The 16,011-nt window shown below is 58.0% G+C and overlaps 4 protein-coding genes across 4 annotated transcripts; 2 read left to right on the top strand and 2 right to left on the bottom strand.

Annotated features, from left to right (window-relative positions):
• Positions 1 to 66: 66 nt before the first annotated feature.
• Positions 67 to 3,594, bottom strand: CHGG_09580 (uncharacterized protein; the record flags this gene model as incomplete). The annotated part of the gene is made up of 1 exon (XM_001227506.1): positions 67 to 3,594. A coding segment is annotated over one exon (3,528 nt), but the record flags the coding sequence as incomplete, so codon positions are not given.
• Positions 3,595 to 3,755: 161 nt separating this feature from the next.
• Positions 3,756 to 9,906, bottom strand: CHGG_09579 (uncharacterized protein; the record flags this gene model as incomplete). The annotated part of the gene is made up of 7 exons (XM_001227505.1): positions 3,756 to 6,287; positions 6,452 to 6,573; positions 6,788 to 7,460; positions 7,662 to 9,240; positions 9,296 to 9,529; positions 9,583 to 9,693; positions 9,752 to 9,906. The coding sequence occupies 7 exons, from the start codon at positions 9,904 to 9,906 to the stop codon at positions 3,756 to 3,758; spliced, it is 5,406 nt and encodes a 1,801-aa protein (XP_001227506.1).
• A 492-nt stretch (positions 9,907 to 10,398) lies between these two features.
• CHGG_09578 (uncharacterized protein) lies at positions 10,399 to 11,643 on the top strand (the record flags this gene model as incomplete). The annotated part of the gene is made up of 1 exon (XM_001227504.1): positions 10,399 to 11,643. The coding sequence occupies one exon, from the start codon at positions 10,399 to 10,401 to the stop codon at positions 11,641 to 11,643; it is 1,245 nt and encodes a 414-aa protein (XP_001227505.1).
• A 2,751-nt stretch (positions 11,644 to 14,394) lies between these two features.
• Positions 14,395 to 15,689, top strand: CHGG_09577 (uncharacterized protein; the record flags this gene model as incomplete). The annotated part of the gene is made up of 3 exons (XM_001227503.1): positions 14,395 to 14,768; positions 14,916 to 15,608; positions 15,662 to 15,689. The coding sequence occupies 3 exons, from the start codon at positions 14,395 to 14,397 to the stop codon at positions 15,687 to 15,689; spliced, it is 1,095 nt and encodes a 364-aa protein (XP_001227504.1).
• Between the last annotated feature and the right edge of the window lie 322 nt (positions 15,690 to 16,011).

Raw genomic sequence — 16,011 nt, 5'->3', positions numbered from 1 at the left:
CGCCTCCGGCGTCACCAACACCACCGACGCCCACTCGTGCGGCCGCCGCCCGCTCCACTCCACGCACTCGATCCCCAACTCGTCGCACCGGTCCTTGATATCACCCCGCAACGATACCAGCGGTACTATCACCACCGTTAACCCGCCCGCCGCCGCCGCGCACGCCGCCGGCAGCATGAACAACATGCTCTTGCCCCCGCCCGTGCCCATCACCACCACGATCGGGCTCTCTTGCCGCATGATCGCCCCCAATGCCGCCTCCTGCACCCCGCGGAACCGTGCCGACGGCCCCAACATCCGCCGCAACTCCGCCCCGACGTCCACCTGCCGCATCTTCATCCACCGCCGCTCCTCCTCCTCCGCCGCCTGCCGCGCTACGTCCGTCAACCGCGACGGCCTCGCCCGACCACCGCCGCTCTCCCGCAACACCGAATCAAACATGCAAAACGCGTGCCACTCGCGGCTCACCCGCCGGAACCCGATCCGCCGCGCCTCCGTGCTGAACAGCGACTCGTCCATCGAACGACCGTAAATGCCCTCGCCAATCCGCGCCCCGTGCCCGCTCTGCCCGTGGAACGCGTCCCCGACCGGCCGCCCAGCGAGATCTTGGCCCTCTTCGTCCTCCCCCTCCGCCGTATCCGCGTGCTGGATGATGTCCATGATCGCCTTGTTCTTGATGTACCGCCGATAAATCGCCTTGACGCTGTGCCGCCACGACAAGATGCTCAGCTTCTCCCCCATGTACTGCGACGATACCTTGCCGATCTGCCGGCTGATCCGGTCCGTACTCCACGTATCCGGCTGACTCCATATCGCCTGCCCGGCCCCCTCTTCTCCGTGCTCTCCTCCATACTCTCGCTCGAACGCCTCTCCCTCTTCGTCGTCGCCTACCGCGCTAGCCGACGGCCCCGATCGTCCCGGTGCCTGTATCCTTCTCTTCTTCTTCTTCCTCGCCCCCTGCGCTACCGCTCTCTGCTTTCTCTTGCCGCCCCTCTTGCCACCCTCCTCCTTGATCTCCGGGAACGCCCACGCCTGGTCGGCTTGCGGCTCCCAAATGTATGGGCTACCCCAAATCGCCGCGCCCTCGCTCGCCCTCTGCACTACCATGCGCCAAAACGGCATCGCCAACCACACGTAATACACCGCCAATTCGCCCACCTCGCGCGGCAAATACCGGTGGATCACCTTGGCCTTGGCACTCATCCCCATCGTCTTGCTGTACATAGTCACGAACACGACCGCCCCGTCCTCGATGAACAAGCCGCGTACGTCCCCGTCCACCCCGTTCTTATACTGCACCGTCACCAACTCGGTCCCGCGTGCCGGCTGCCCGCCGCTCATGTGCATCAACACCAACAGCTGCTCCCGGAACGCCTTCATCGCCTTACCGTACTCGTACACCCGCTCCATCCGCCACCGCGGCCTCTCGCCCGCGCCCTCGGCCGCCCGAAAAAACTCGCCTTGCAACCGCGCCTCGCTGGCCACCCGCCCGGCCAACCACGTCTTCCCGTCCACGCCCCCGAACGCCGCCTCGTTCCGCCGGTCCTCCACAAAACTCCACCCCGTCCTCGTCTCGGCCGCGTTGTCTACCAACCGGTCCCACTGGATCGCCGGCCATGCCGTCGCCGCTGTCGTCCCTGTCGCCGCCGTGCCTACCGTGAACCCCCCGCCCCCCCCGGCCGCCTCGCCCTCCTCGTCCACGTCCAACAACAACACGGACCGGCGCAACTGCACCCGCGCCGAATGCAACAACCCGTGGATCATCGCCCGCAACGACGCCATGCTGAACTGCACGTGGCCCAACAACAACTCGTCCCCGTGCCAGTCCACGACCCCGTCCGCGTTCGTATTCGCCCGGATCGCCTTGCCGTACGCCCGCAACCGCAATACCGAATCCATCGGCGACGGCCGCCCGTCGTACGCGATGATCGTCATGAACCGCTGTACCATCTCCCGCACCCGGTCGAAATGGCTCCGCGCCCGCCGCCGCGCCTCCGCCTCGCTCTCGCCCGCCACCTGCCGCCGCTGCCGGATCTCGTCCTCGCGCGCCCGCTTGGCCTTGTACAACACCAACATGCGCGCCACCGTTACCACCGCCGACAACACCGATGTGTACGACAACGCGCTCCGCCATCCCTGCTCCGGCTGGATCCCTAGCACGGCCAACCCGCTGTACAACGCGTTCTGGTACTCGTTGTCGCCCACGTCGTGGTCCAACAACGCGATAAAAAAGTCCAGCACGTGGCCCTCGAGCTCGCCCGTGTCGGGGTCCTCGCTCCTCGGTATGGCGTACGCCGCCGTACGTACCTGGTCGAACGTCTTCGCCTGCTGGGCGGTGAAATGGTACGCCGGCCGTTGGTCGCGGATGCCGGCTTGTTGCTGCTGGCCGTCTCCCGCTACTCCGCCGTGTCCGTCGCCTCCCTCGTCTCCCTCGTCTCCCTCTCCGTCGTGTCCCTCGTCTCCCTCATCATCGTCTCCCTCTCCCTCGTCTCCCTCGTCATCGTCCCCTTCGTCCCCATCTCCCTCCCCTTCATCCCCCTCGTCGACCGGCTCCAAACGCCACGTCCGCCATATATACGCCATCAGCGCTTTCCACGACTCGCTGTACTTGATCATCGTCGTGCCCTTCTGCGCCGCGTTGAACGGCTTCTCGTTCGTCTCGCCGCCGACCTCCCGCCGCTCGATGTAATTCACCGCCGCCGACCCGACCACCTCGACCTGCGACGCCTTCTGCGCCCGCCAAATCACCCTTTCCACGGCCAACCATACGACGGCCAACGCGGCTTCGCTGCGGGCGCTGCCATCTCTATCCCTATCCCCACCCTGCCCTCCAACCTCCTCTCCATCCTCTCCGTCCTCTCCGCCCCCCTCCCCGTTCCCCTCCTCTACTTCTTCCTCCTCCTCCACCACGGGCCGCCGTATCGTCGTTGCCAACCACTCGCGGTCAAACCCGCGCAAATGCCGCGGCCACCCCGTCCGCCGCACCCACATGTTGGCCGACAACCTCGACTGGTCGCCGATCAGCGCCGCTGCCGCCTCGTCCTTCTCCTTGATGGCCCGCGCCGCCGCCTCGAACTCGGCGCGGATGGCGGCTTGAAAATCGGCCGTCTCTCCCCTGCTCCCGCGTACGGCCGCGTTCGCCGGCGTCGTTACCTCGAACAAACGCTGCAGCGCGCCCGTCCGGCCGAATCGTTGGCAATGGATACCGTCCACCCACACCTCGCCTAACCCACCTACCGGCCCTGCCCCGGGCTTCCTACCACGCCCTCTCGGGTTGATCCAACCATGCGCTGACCGGCAATGCCTCTGGATGTCCTGCCTCGTACGCCGGATATACGCACACTGTATACACTTCTTGCCATCGCTCCACACGGGCAATCCGTCGATCGCCGGCACGACGTTGCTGGGGAATTGGACCCCACTGGTGTCGGCGGCTAACGAACCGCTATCCCGTAACGCCGACGCCTCCGCCGCGATGCGCCGCCGAACGTGCGCGGTCAAGTGGCGGTGGTACGAATTGACGTGCGCTACGATGGACTTGGCTGTTACTACGTTCCGATGCTCACGGCAAATCGCGACCTGGAACACGGGCATCGGTATGAACAACTCGTCGAACGATGCCATGGTGGGGGTTCCTTATTGGCAGTGGTTGATTGTCGCGTCTCGTTTCTCGGTTTCTCTGAGTCTGCTATCTTGACCGGATGGGAATGGAATGGGTTGGGCTGGCTGGCTAGTCCATTCTCTTTAATTTACTCTTAATTATTTCTTCTCCGCTGCCCCTTGGCCTTTCGGGTACTCATCGACCAGTCCTTGCCCCGGGCTCGACCTTGCATAGAATCGACCGCCCCTGCTGACGCCGGTGGCACCACCTCGAACAACCGCTGCAGCGCGCCCGTCCGGCCGAATCGCTGACAACGGATACCGTCCACCCACACCTCGCCTAACCCACCTACCGGCCCTGCACCAAGCTTCCTACCACGCCCTCTCGGGTTGATCCAACCATGCGCTGACTGGCAATGCCTCTGGATGTCCTGCCTCGTACGCCGGATATGCCCACACTGTATGCACTTCTTGCCGTCGCTCCACATGGGCAATCCGTCCATTGCCGGTATCACCTCGCTGGGGAACCGGATGCCGTCTATGTTAGCGGCTAGCAAGCCGTCATCTTGCAGCGCCAACCCCTCCTCCACGATGCGCCGCCGATCCCCTGGAGCTAGATGGGAGTGGTACGAATCGACATGTGACGCAACCGACTTCGCCGTAACCGCACCACAGTGCTCGCGGCAAACCGCTATCCGGAATGCAGGAAATCGTTTGAAGAATTCATCGAACAGCACTATACGTAAGCCCTTCTCTCGTATAGGGGCTAGAATAGGTGGCCGAACGATGCCCACGACCCTGGCCCCGTCCTGCACGATATGTGTTACCGTCCGCGTTTCTGTCTCCATCCGCATTTCTATCCCCATTCGCATTTCTGTCTCCGTTCCCGTCCCTGTTCCCGTCTCCGTCCCCGTTCCTATACTTGTTGGAGACACATTCCTGGGTGATGTTGAGCGAGATTGTAAGGCCTGTGTGTAGCCAGCCGACTGTACGCTAGGATCGTCGGGGGCCGTACAATTGGGGGCACTCTCGGCCCTGGGGGCTAGAGGCTTTAGAGGCTTTTCTCCTTCTTCTAAACGCCGCCTCTTCGGCGGTCTGTAGACGGGAAACGCATCAGGCCCTTCCTCGCCAGCTTGGTCGGATCGATGGCCAGGTAGGGTACGATCTGGCTGCGGGCCATTCGGAGCTGTTCGAGGCTGTACGGTCCGAACAAGCGGCGCGGAGGACGCCGGCTCACTGACGTCAAGCGGGCAGTCGTTCGGCAGTAGAGAAACTCGAGGCGGCTGCGCCGCCATTCCGGGGATTTGGCGCGCCGGATCCGGCTGCCCGAGCTGTAGAAATCCGTGCCATTCCAAAGATACCCACTTGTAAAGCTGCAGAAGGGCGGGTTGGAGGCTGTCGGGGAAGGCCCCGTCGAGCCCGTACATGCAGGCTCTCTGCCAGGGCCGATGTCCGCTCTGCCAGGCGAACGCCACGCCACCGTCAGCGTCACGCCTTCGATCATTGTGGCGGTCAAACGGATTCCTGATTTGCCGAACGTGCTTCTCGGTAACGGCAATGGAGAGCTGCCGATATACATGTGTGCCAAACGCTCGGCCGACGGTCGATTCGGTGAGCCGCCGCAGCGCCCCTGAAAGGACGTGTGTCTTCCACAGCCTGTCGGGTCTCTGTGGGGAGCAGAACAGCAACGAAGACTCGACGTCGATTCCGTAGCAACGCCGTTGCAGCATGTATGTGAACGGCCGGATATACACAAGGTACTGGTAGAGGAGGCGGCCGATTTCGTCCGGCAGCATGCGGGCGACTTGGAACTCTTGGTTGGTAACCGAACGGGCCTTGGTATGCCTGGTTACGAGGAAGAAGGAGCCGTCGTAGACGTATATGCCCCGGCTTGTCGAAGCGCCGTTGCAATGTTCTAGGCACATCAGCTCCGTCGCCCGAGCAGCCTGCCCGCCGGTGAGGTGGATCAGTGCCATGAGCTCCACCAGCGCTTGGTCGTGCAGCTCGATATAGCGACGGACGGCCTGCTGGTCCCATCCGCTCCTACCGATCAGACCATTCACGGGGGAGAGGCAGGCACGCTCCGACAAGGCTAAGAAGGCATCGACCAGGTGGTTCGCCGGCTCGGTCACGAACGAGTAGCCTTTTCCCACATCTGACATCTTGTCCCGGAGGGCGTGGAGATCGACCTGCGGCTGCAAGTCGTACATCAGGCGCCTCGTCGACGACGCGACGGACCGGAGCAAGCCGTGCGAGAGAGCCCGAAACTGCTGCATCGAGATACGGCCCTCGTCCCACGACAAGACCTGGTCGTCCTCGCTCCATCGGACACGGAAGACGGGTCCATCCGACCGTGCTAACTTGCGGCCATAGTTCCGAAGACCGAGCAGCTCGCCGACGGGGGCCTGGGAACCCAGGCAGAATGCTGGCACCCGGACTTTATTCAGGCGCTCGACCTGATTCCGGTGCGGCCGGGCTGCTATCCGGATGTGGTGGTGGGGAAAGCGCGGGAGAACGGTCTCTAAAAGGAGGAGGCGCGCGCAATAGATCAGGGCGGAAAGCTTGGATGTGTACCGCGAGGGTCTCTTGAACGAAGACCCGTCTGCGCCGAGGCCCGCGACGCCGCTGAAGTAGACGAGGAGGGTAGAGCGTGCTTGGCCGCCACGGAATGCTCGGTCAGCAGAAGCCTAGCGAGCTGTAGCAGGGCGTCCTGGTGGTACGGATCGGACCCAGCGTCATCCCCATCTTCTGAGCTAGACTCGGTATCCTCGCTCTCTCCGTCGTCTACGGTAGAGTCGTCCTGGCTGGTCGTGTCGTCGTCGCCCTCATCATCGTCATTGAATGCGCTTACGTCGTCGTGATGAGCAGCAGCTCGCCTCGTCTGCCGCGTGCGAGATGGCCATGGAACTCTACTCCTTGGGCGCACTCTCCCCCCCTGCGGGGAACTCGGAACTCTACCCCCTGTCATTATTCCTGTTTGGGAAAAGCGCGCACAGGGAGGGCTAGTTTCTCAGGGTTGGAGGCGGCAGACGCTGGCCGAAGGCTACATGGGTATAGCCCAATGGTAGGGAGGGAGTGTTGAGGCTGGTTATGTGGGTCAAAACCTGGGAATTCTACCCCGAATCCAGGGCGCAATGCTTCTAGTATAACCGTTGCCATTCCAACAGACAAGAGCCCAAGTGCTAACTTTCCCTAACCGGCACTAAGAGTGTCTGCGGACTCCTAACTTTCACCTGGTGGTTAACCCAACTCTCCATCCTCCCTAGACATTTCTGCGTTGTATTCACAGCCTCGACAAACCCTTGGTCCCATAGTGCTTGGGCAGCCGGCAATAAGGCCGTAATCGATACGCGGATATGTGCTAGGTACACTGCAAGCCCCTGCAGCGTCTCCAGCACTTCATACGCATCGTCTGGTGAGTCTTTGGGTTCGGGGAACAGTGCACGCCGCAGTATGTGGGCGCGGTGATCTCCGCGCTGCTTGTTTTCACCGTACCGCCGTACGTGTGGTGCGAGGGCATCGTGCATTTGTGATGCTATGCGGTGCATCACGCGAACGCCAGCCTCGACTTCGAGGTCTTTGATGAGTGTCGGGATGAGGGTTTCGTAGATGGAGAGGAGTTGGACCGTGGTTTCGTACGTCTCACCGAGCCAGAGATCTAGATGCCGCTCGCGGTGGGTGAGCTCTGCGGCTGTGGTGGTATCGACGGCGGATTTCGTTTCGGCTTGGCCAATGGCTGCCGAGTGCTGTTCGCGGATGTGAGGGCCGGTGGCAAATGCGCGAAGCTTCTCAATGCGGACCGCGCCGGATTTGAACATGGGCTGTTTCGAGATAGGATCCCAGCGGTCTAGCGAGGTCAGCTAACGTAATTCGGTCGATATATCATGAATGAGCTTACCAGAAGTGAGTTCGTTTGCTGCCCTGGCCCGCCCGTCTTTGGAGTCCCAATATCCGAAGTGGAAGGGGATAAAGACATGCCCATCCGCGATGTCCCCCACGCCGCATCTTAGCTCTACAGCTCCATTCTTTGATCTGACAACTACCATGTCGCCTTCACACACCCCGATATTGGCGGCGTCCTTTTTGGACACTCTGACTTCTGGTTCTGGACAGGCTTGTTGCAATGCTGTGCGGCCCGTTTTGGTTCTTGTGTGAAAGTGGTGGACCTTTCGGCCCGTTGACAATCTAAGAGGGTATTCCTCGTCCGGCTCTTCTATCGGTGGAGAATAATGGCATGCCTTGAGGATTGCCCTTCCTGCTGGGTTGATGCTTTCATACTCGCCCTTGGTGTAAGGGGCACCGGTCTCGAGGTCATGGCCGAAGCTTTCGCAATGCTCCAGGTTAGTGGGAAACTTGCCGTCCGAGTATAGCCTCTCCGTCCCGCGCGGATTCTTTGCATTGCACGGCCATTGGATGCCCGATCCGCCTGTTAGGGGCTCGTAAGTCAACCCGGTGTAATCGCAGGGGCGCCCAGCAGACGCTTTCTTCCACGCCTCAAACACCTCCTCGGGGCCCTTCCAGGGGAGCAGATCGTTGCCATCCTTGTCCTTAAAACCCATTCTCCTAGCATAGTCCAAGAAGATTTCTAAATCAGACTTGCACTCGCCTGGCGGATCCACTGCCTTATGAGAGATGTGGACAGTGCGGTCGGCATTCGTAAAACATCCTGTCTTTTCACCCCATTGAGCAGCTGGGAGGACCACATCAGCGATGGATGTGGTTTCGTTTGGATAGATGTCCTGGCAAACAAGGAAAAGCCCCGGCTGTGTGAGGAGTCGCCTAACACGCGGCAAGTCTGGTAGGCTAACAAGCGGGTTAGTGCCACTAATCCAGAACATCCTGACGGAACCGCTCTCGATGTAATTCAGAAGGTTTTGCACATGTGTCGGCACGTTCCAATGCGGAACTTGAATGGGATCGATGTTCCACAGCTTTGCTAATTCCTGCATGTGGTTGGGGTTCTGGTGGTTGCGGAATCCGGGAAACTCGCCGTCACACCCTGCTTCGCGGTTGTTTTGGGCGGTGGGCTGGCCGTTCATTTGGAGAATACCACTCCCAGCTTTCCCAATTAACCCCCGGAGGAGATTGATGTTGTTGATTTGACAAGCACTGGCGGTTGCTTGGTTGGATTGGTACACTCCCTGGAGAGCCGTAGAGACCAAACTCTTGGTGGTACCAATTATACGTGCTGCCTCTTTTAACTGCTCCGCTGGCACCCCTGTGATGCTCTCAACAGACTTGGGGTCATAACCGGCAACAACCCTTTCCAGCTCGTCCCTGCCAATGGCGTGTTTGGAGATATACTCGTCGTCGATCCATCCGTTTTTGAAGAGCAAATGCTGGATGCCATTCAGTAGGGCAAGGTTTGTGCCAACTTTTGGCTTGAGGTGAAGCGTAGCCCTGCGTGCCGTCTCCGATAATCTGGGATCCACGACGATTATTTTGGGCGGAAGGGGGCCCTCTAGACGGTCTAAGATCCTCGACCACAGTACCGTTTGGGTCGCTGCTGTGTTATGCCCAACCATGAACAGGCAGTCGGTGTAGTCGATATCGCTATATGAGCCCGGCTGCCCATCGGACCCAAAAGTCTCTCGCATCGACGCGGCGGCCGTCGCCGTGCAGAGACGAGTGTTGCCATCCCTGGATACACGTTAATGCATGCCAATCCGGTCACGTTTACGAGCTGTTTTCTCACATGTGCAGAGTATGCAGGCCAGCTTTACCGACTAAAGCCAGCGCATAATACTCTTCTAGAAAAAGTTGGCCGCTCGTGTAGAAAGCAATGCTGTGGTTGGTAAGATGTTTCTGCAACTCCTTCGACTTTGCGACGATCAAGTTCATCGCTTCATCCCAAGAGACCTCCTCGAGACGTCCATTCTTTCGCACCAGGGGATGGGTGAGGCGATCCTTGCTATGCAAGGCTTTCCAGCTAAAGCATCGGATATTAGCGACGCTATCAAGCATGTTCGGAAAAGTACCAACCCTGTCAGTCCTTTTGGCCCGAGACGCCCCTTATTTACACGGTCCAAGATTCGCCCTCTGACTCCAACAACCTTGTTGTGCTTGACGCCAATGTCGATGCCGCAGCCATTGCTTTTATATGTTAGTTTAGATTAGCGAGTTGAGAACCTGGATGCAATCCTCGAATTACCTGCATAATACACATGCGCTCTGAACCCATCGTTCAGGTTCTTCATCGTATGCCATGTCCACTCTGGCAGGCCATTCATCCTTATATGGAGTTCGGGGTCCCCAAATGTCGGTAATGGAATCTCGCGTTTGGATTAGAGGATTGCAGGTGTCCATTGCTGTTGCTACGATCTTGTGTTCGAAAGCAAGTTTGCATGGGTAGTGTATTCAATAGTGGGGGGAAAATGTATTTATTCTATTGCCCATATAGTTAGTTATCATCCTTTCAATATCGAGATTATTGTAGGTCGACTTGACGGGAACGTCCCTTTTTTTGCGAGTGTAAGTTCCTGGTATCCCAGGTCTCATCCCTGCGGCAGAGGTCAGCCATTCACCAATTGAGCCGATACAATATACGCAAGCTGTCATTGTGTTGCGTCATGATGACGTGCTGACCTCAAAACAAACAAGATATACCCAATGCCAAGGAAACTGTGCGATGTCACGTAATCCGAAACAGGCGGACCAGGTTGTAGATACACACCATCAGCACCAAAAGCTTTAGCAAGTTAGTTTTGAATGAACGAAAGGACAGGGCACGCCGCGGACCTCGGAAGGAATCAACAACTACAAACAAACGAACAACCCAGCGTTAAGTTTTACACAGTCATGACGCCTTCGTACGGCGCCGGTCTTGACATGGTGTTGGACATTGCCCGTGGACAACGAAAGTTCCGTCAGAGCCGGAGAAATGATACCCTGCTCCACGATGCAGTGGGAGGGACCGTGGCGGAGGATGTGGCCAGCCCAAAGTCCTCGCCCGAGTACGACACCTCAGCTATGGATGGCTATGCCATCTGCTCCAGAGCCACCACCGATGCCACCCCAGGAACGCCTATCATGCTGGCCGTCCAAGGTACATTAGCTGCCGGGGATGACCCAGCAGAGGCGTTTACGGTGGTTGAACGCAGCCAAACTACCAACAACCAATGCTTCGAGATTATGACGGGCGCTATTTTCCCGCCCGGTTACGATGCGTGCGTTAAAGTGGAGGACACAGTCCCGGTGGATGGTACAGAGGTCAAATCCATTTTGGTAACACGGCCCGTCCCGCTCAATGCGCACAGGAGGCTTGCTGGAAGTGATATTGCTAAAGGAGATATCATCATTCACCGCGGTGATATCCTTCAACCCTCGCATATTTTGCCGCTAGCATCGGTTGGAATTAAGTCCATTCCGTTGACAGCAAGTCCAAGGGCCGCAATCTGGTCAACTGGAAAGGAGATAGTGATTGGGACAGGGGCTACGGGGGACACCAATGGGCCCTACCTCACAGCGGCGCTCAAGGAGATGGGACTCCAGCCGGAGTTTCTTGGTGTTTTGGACGATGACAAGCACAGTTTGCAAAAGCATATCCAAAGTGTAGCCGCCGCTGGGAGCTTCGATGTGATCATTACCAGTGGGGCCGTGTCCAGGGGAAAATTCGATCATATTAGAGCCGTTCTGGAACAGATCGGGTCAACGATTGTGTTTCACGGCCTAAGAGTGCGACCGGGCCACCCCGTATTGTTCGCCGTCATCCCGGGACCTAACGGCAGAACACCCTTCTTCGGTTTGCCTGGGAATCCCGGAGCTGCGGCAGCATGCTTCAGGTTCCTGGTCGCCCCATATCTCCGGACCTTACAAGGGCGAGCCAAAGAACAGCCCATCATGGCAAGACTAAGTACGGCAACCATTGACGTCAGAACCCAAGCACGGTTGTTCCGCTATACCAAACACAGATTGTTTCCGCCACGGTCTGTTATCAACCTCTGCTACCGGCCAACTGATCGTCAGATCAAGCGTCGACCAAAGCCCAGCCAAAGTCGGCCCCTTCGCTACGACGAACTGTTGGATCCATTTACACCCCAATGAATTGAATGCCGAGCCGAGTTCCATTGGTACAAGCCTCGTCGAGTGTTATCCCGTCTCCCCAACCGGCTCCATCCACCTCTCAACCACACTCCTCAACTGAGGGCATCTCTCCCCGGCCTACTTTTCCCAACAAGTCTAATACAACCTTCCACTCGGCGGGCGTATTGGTTCCCATCAAAACCCTCATATCGCCAACTGGTCGCACCTCTTCCCCACGGAGTGCCTTAACAACCGCAGAAGGACCAACGCCCTTCCCATCCTGCTCCAACCTAAGGCCCAACTCCCTCAACGCTGCCGGCCCCCAGGTCCCCAAAAGCGGCTCGCAAAACCCGTCCTCGTTACGGAAACAAGTCACGGGCGGTTTGTACGAACGACAGAGGTGCTGCAATGTAGAAACTGTGAGGAGTGGGTGGTCGCAGGCGATGACAAGCCAGGTCTTGGACGGGTCCGAGCGATGGGCGGCAAAGAGGCCAGCGGCGGGGCCGGCGGAGCGTCGTAATACAGTGTTGGTGTGGAGGTCAGGGATTATAATGATAGTTGGCCGTCTTTGTTCCAAGTTTGAGTTGCTGCTTGTTTGAGGGTTGTTGCTGGAGCTGCTCGTGGACAAGGTCTTGAGATAGTCATCGAGCTGGGAGTCTTGAGCAAGGGAGATGTAGATTGTCGGGGCATCGGGGCAAGTTTGCGCAAGGAGATCGACTTGGTGCTGGTAAAGGGGGCGACCGTCGAGCATTGGGAGAAGATGCTTGGGTGTCCCCATGCGCGTCGACCGGCCACCAGCAAGGAGCAGAGGTGTGAGCGACATGGTCATGATGGTATTGATACTAATCTTAACGACAGGGCTAAAAGGAGCTTTGTTTTTTGCAATTACCAACAGAATTGAAATTGACACCACCAATGAATTGTATATCAAGTTACCATGTTGCCCGTAATTAATACAAAGTTGCCTCCATACTGGTTTCGCACCATTCCATTCCTCAACCCCCATGAATCATCAATGATCAAGCGGCAGGCTTGGCACTCCTGTCCCAACCCCGCATTCTGGTTGACAGGCTCCGCAGCACACCAGCCAGACCATGGGCTGCACATCCCGAGAACCCCGGATCAGGCCCGAGTGGTGGTCACCACTAGTAGACATCATCGCGATCACCGGAACATAACCACCTATATGGCTCCCAAGCGCAAATACGGCGCGGTTCCAGTCGGCTACGGCCACAGTTACATAAAGGCCCAGGGTTAAGAGACATTCCTACGGCACCAAGTAACAGCATCGTGGCATGTTTTTCGAAAACGAGGATGCTATTGGCGATTGCTAAGTGTGAGGGGCACCGTGCGCCCGGGACAAACCATGACCTGCTAGTAAATGAAAGGCTGCTATGAGGATACCTGCGCTATAAAGCGTGTTGGCCGTCTAGCTTCTTTGGTGAAGTAGGGGGCTTGTACGAGTTAAAGGCAAAACGATTTGATCCGGATGTAGTTAGCGTGCTAAAGCCCTATAGGCCTAGTGCCTCCGGGCGAAATAAATTCCATCCATCCATCCATCCTTCTTTGGTGAATGTGGTTAGATAAATTAATACGTCCAAACCATGTGTGTCGATAAGGTAGAATCGGTCAATCGACTACAACAAAACTCTACGCATTCAGCCGCTCACACGAAATGTCGCTGATGCCTGGACGGAGTAGGTTATTGCTACTATGAAGAGAGCCGCGATCTTACCCACCGTGGAGAATTACAGGTTACCGCGCGTCCAGCGCCTAATATACCTATCATTATCGGGGCCCAAGACCCTACTTACAACCTCAAAGTCTTTCCTCACCCTTGAGATCAAATGCATCCTCAAGATTCCAACCCGCTTTACCATCCGCATCCAAGGGGCCCCTGAACCGGTTCTCAACCTCAGAATCCCTCGTCCACCGGCACAGTTCTCACCGTCTTGGCGGAGGGACAGACATGGGGAGATAGGTAGATCTTTAGCCGGGAACACTTGGCTGGATACCACATTGACGAGACAAGGAAAAAGCTGAGGTTTGGGCGGGCACATGGTGACCTCTCGAGAGCTTGGAAATATCTCTCCTCCTCCCCGCCGCCAGAATAGTGGTGATATTAGTGATCCATTGGTTTCGAAACATGCTTGAAAACTTTCTATCCAACGTAATTGTACCTGGGAATGTGAAGTGACGTGCTCATCACAGCCATCCTGGTTAATAACCGGCCTGGTCGGCTAGCAGGGGCCACCGTCAGGCTTCCTCGCTTTTTGGAGATGCCGCGCCCGGAGGATTTGCGTGCCCGCTTGGCTATTTAAGGCGAACCTGGATCGGGTCAGCCGTGCCTGTCCGCGTGGCAGGGTCCGCCAGCCCGGCTGGGTGTTATCCGGCGGATTGGGCGCGGGAATGCGAGTGGTGCGGATGCCTTCGATTCTTCCATGGAACTCCGTCTTTCCCCTTCTAGCTCCTCGAGGTGACATTTATGCCGGTCCGTGGGGAAGCCCCAGCACTGCAGCCGTTGCCGATCCGGCTAATACCACTCTCGATCCAAGGAACGCGGGGTGCGTTCCCTTTTGATTCCCGTTTGAGACTGATTGTTGAGCTCCACAGGATTCCCTTCAGGGGTATAGAGCGTTTCTTCCGGCTAAAAGGGGCGGATCCGTGATGCCCCTGACGATTTCCCAGGGACATCAGCTCTTGTCATAAAAAGCTCGTGGTATCCGCCGCCAAGAAAGCGAGCTTCAGGTCAACGCCCACGCTCACTTCACCATGTCACGATTTGTTCAGCTGTTTGCCGCTATGGCACTGGCGCCCGGCACATTGGGCGCCACCCTAATTGCCTCTCATTTTGCTGGCGGCATCTACTCGCTGTCCCTGGCGACCTCAAATTCGAGCGGCACACTGTCGATCACGTCCCAGACCACCGGTTGCGGGACCACGCCAGGCTGGCTTCAGCTATATGCTGATTCTCGCAAGCTCTACTGTTTCGACGAGTCTTGGTTCGGCTCTGGCAACAGTGCTGAGTATACCGTAGCCAACGACGGTCGCCTGACTTCGACCGGCCAACTGAAGACCACCGGCAACAGCGTCCACGGTCTTCTGTACGGCGGAAGCGATGGTAGGGGCTTTGTGGCCACGGCCGAGTAGTAAGTTCAGCAGCCCGAGTGAAATAACGAATACTGATGGGTCAGTTCCCCGTCAACCATCACGACGTACAAAATGCCATTCGGAGGTGGCCAGCAGGTGCAGCTCGAGAAGTTTGTTTTGGAGCAAAAGGGCCCCAACCCAAGGCAGGACGTCGCCCACCCCCACGAGGTGCACCTTGACCCCACCGGAAAATTCATCATTGTGCCGGACCTCGGTGCCGACCTCATCCGCATCTTCAAGATTGACGCCTCCAGCGGCAAGCTCACGGCGTGCTCTGAGGGCAAGGCCGACCCGGGCGACGGTCCCCGTCACATCAAGTTCTGGAAGTCGGCCGACGGCTTGCAAAAGGCTTACACCGTGAATGAGCTCGGCAACTCAGTGTCCGCTTGGGATGTCGCGTACCCGAGCGATGACGCTGGCTGCCTCAGTCTCGAAAAGACGCAGACGCTGTCGACGTTTGCCCCCGGGAAGCAGGGCGGGCCCACCACCAAGGCCGCCGAGCTCCGCGTGGTTGGTAACTTCCTGTACGCGTCCAACCGCGCCGACGAGACGTTCGGGTCTCAGAAGGATTCGATCGCCACTTACACCATTGACGCTTCCACGGGCGAAATCGCTTGGCTCGAGGCCGCCAACTCGTACTCGTACTACCCGCGCACCTTCGAGTTCAACAAAGACGGCACTCTCGTCGCGGTTGGCGGCCAGACGTCTTCCAACGTAGCAATCATTGCGCGTGACACTGAGACGGGCAAGCTCGGGGCCCTGGTAGCTACCCTGCAGGTTGGCCAGAAAGGGCGAGCTGGGGAGGAGGATGGCTTGAGCGCGGTCGTCTGGGTGGAGTGAGTTGGCTTTGTTTACTGTGTTGACTAGATTGGTCCTAAGTTGTGTCTAGGTCACCTGCTGGAGAGTGCAAGAGGTAATGGGGCCGCCATCTCTAGCTGAAAGCGTGCTCCGCATTTGTGTTTGGTTCCGCCAGGCCTCAACTCGGCCACCACGACATGGTACTAGATGTTCAGGATTCTGATCGCCTGCACGGAGATGACGGGCAATTTTCGCAGTAATTATCCGGAGCACTAACAAGGAACGGGCCTTTTCACTGCCTAAAGGACAATCGGGATGGATAGGTACCTAGTCAAATTGTTTTTTGCATACTAGCCCAGCTCTCTATAACACACTCTACCATGTCGACGCCTTCTTAAACGCCGTGTCTCGATGGAAATAGTAAAGTTTTACCCTACGCCA

This window comes from Chaetomium globosum, genomic scaffold (genome assembly GCF_000143365.1).
Source record: "Chaetomium globosum CBS 148.51 scaffold_6 genomic scaffold, whole genome shotgun sequence".
In the NCBI taxonomy this organism is placed as follows: Eukaryota; Fungi; Ascomycota; class Sordariomycetes; order Sordariales; family Chaetomiaceae; genus Chaetomium; species Chaetomium globosum.
Note: the sequence above shows the minus strand (reverse complement) of the source record. Positions and strands in the feature narration are given on the sequence as shown.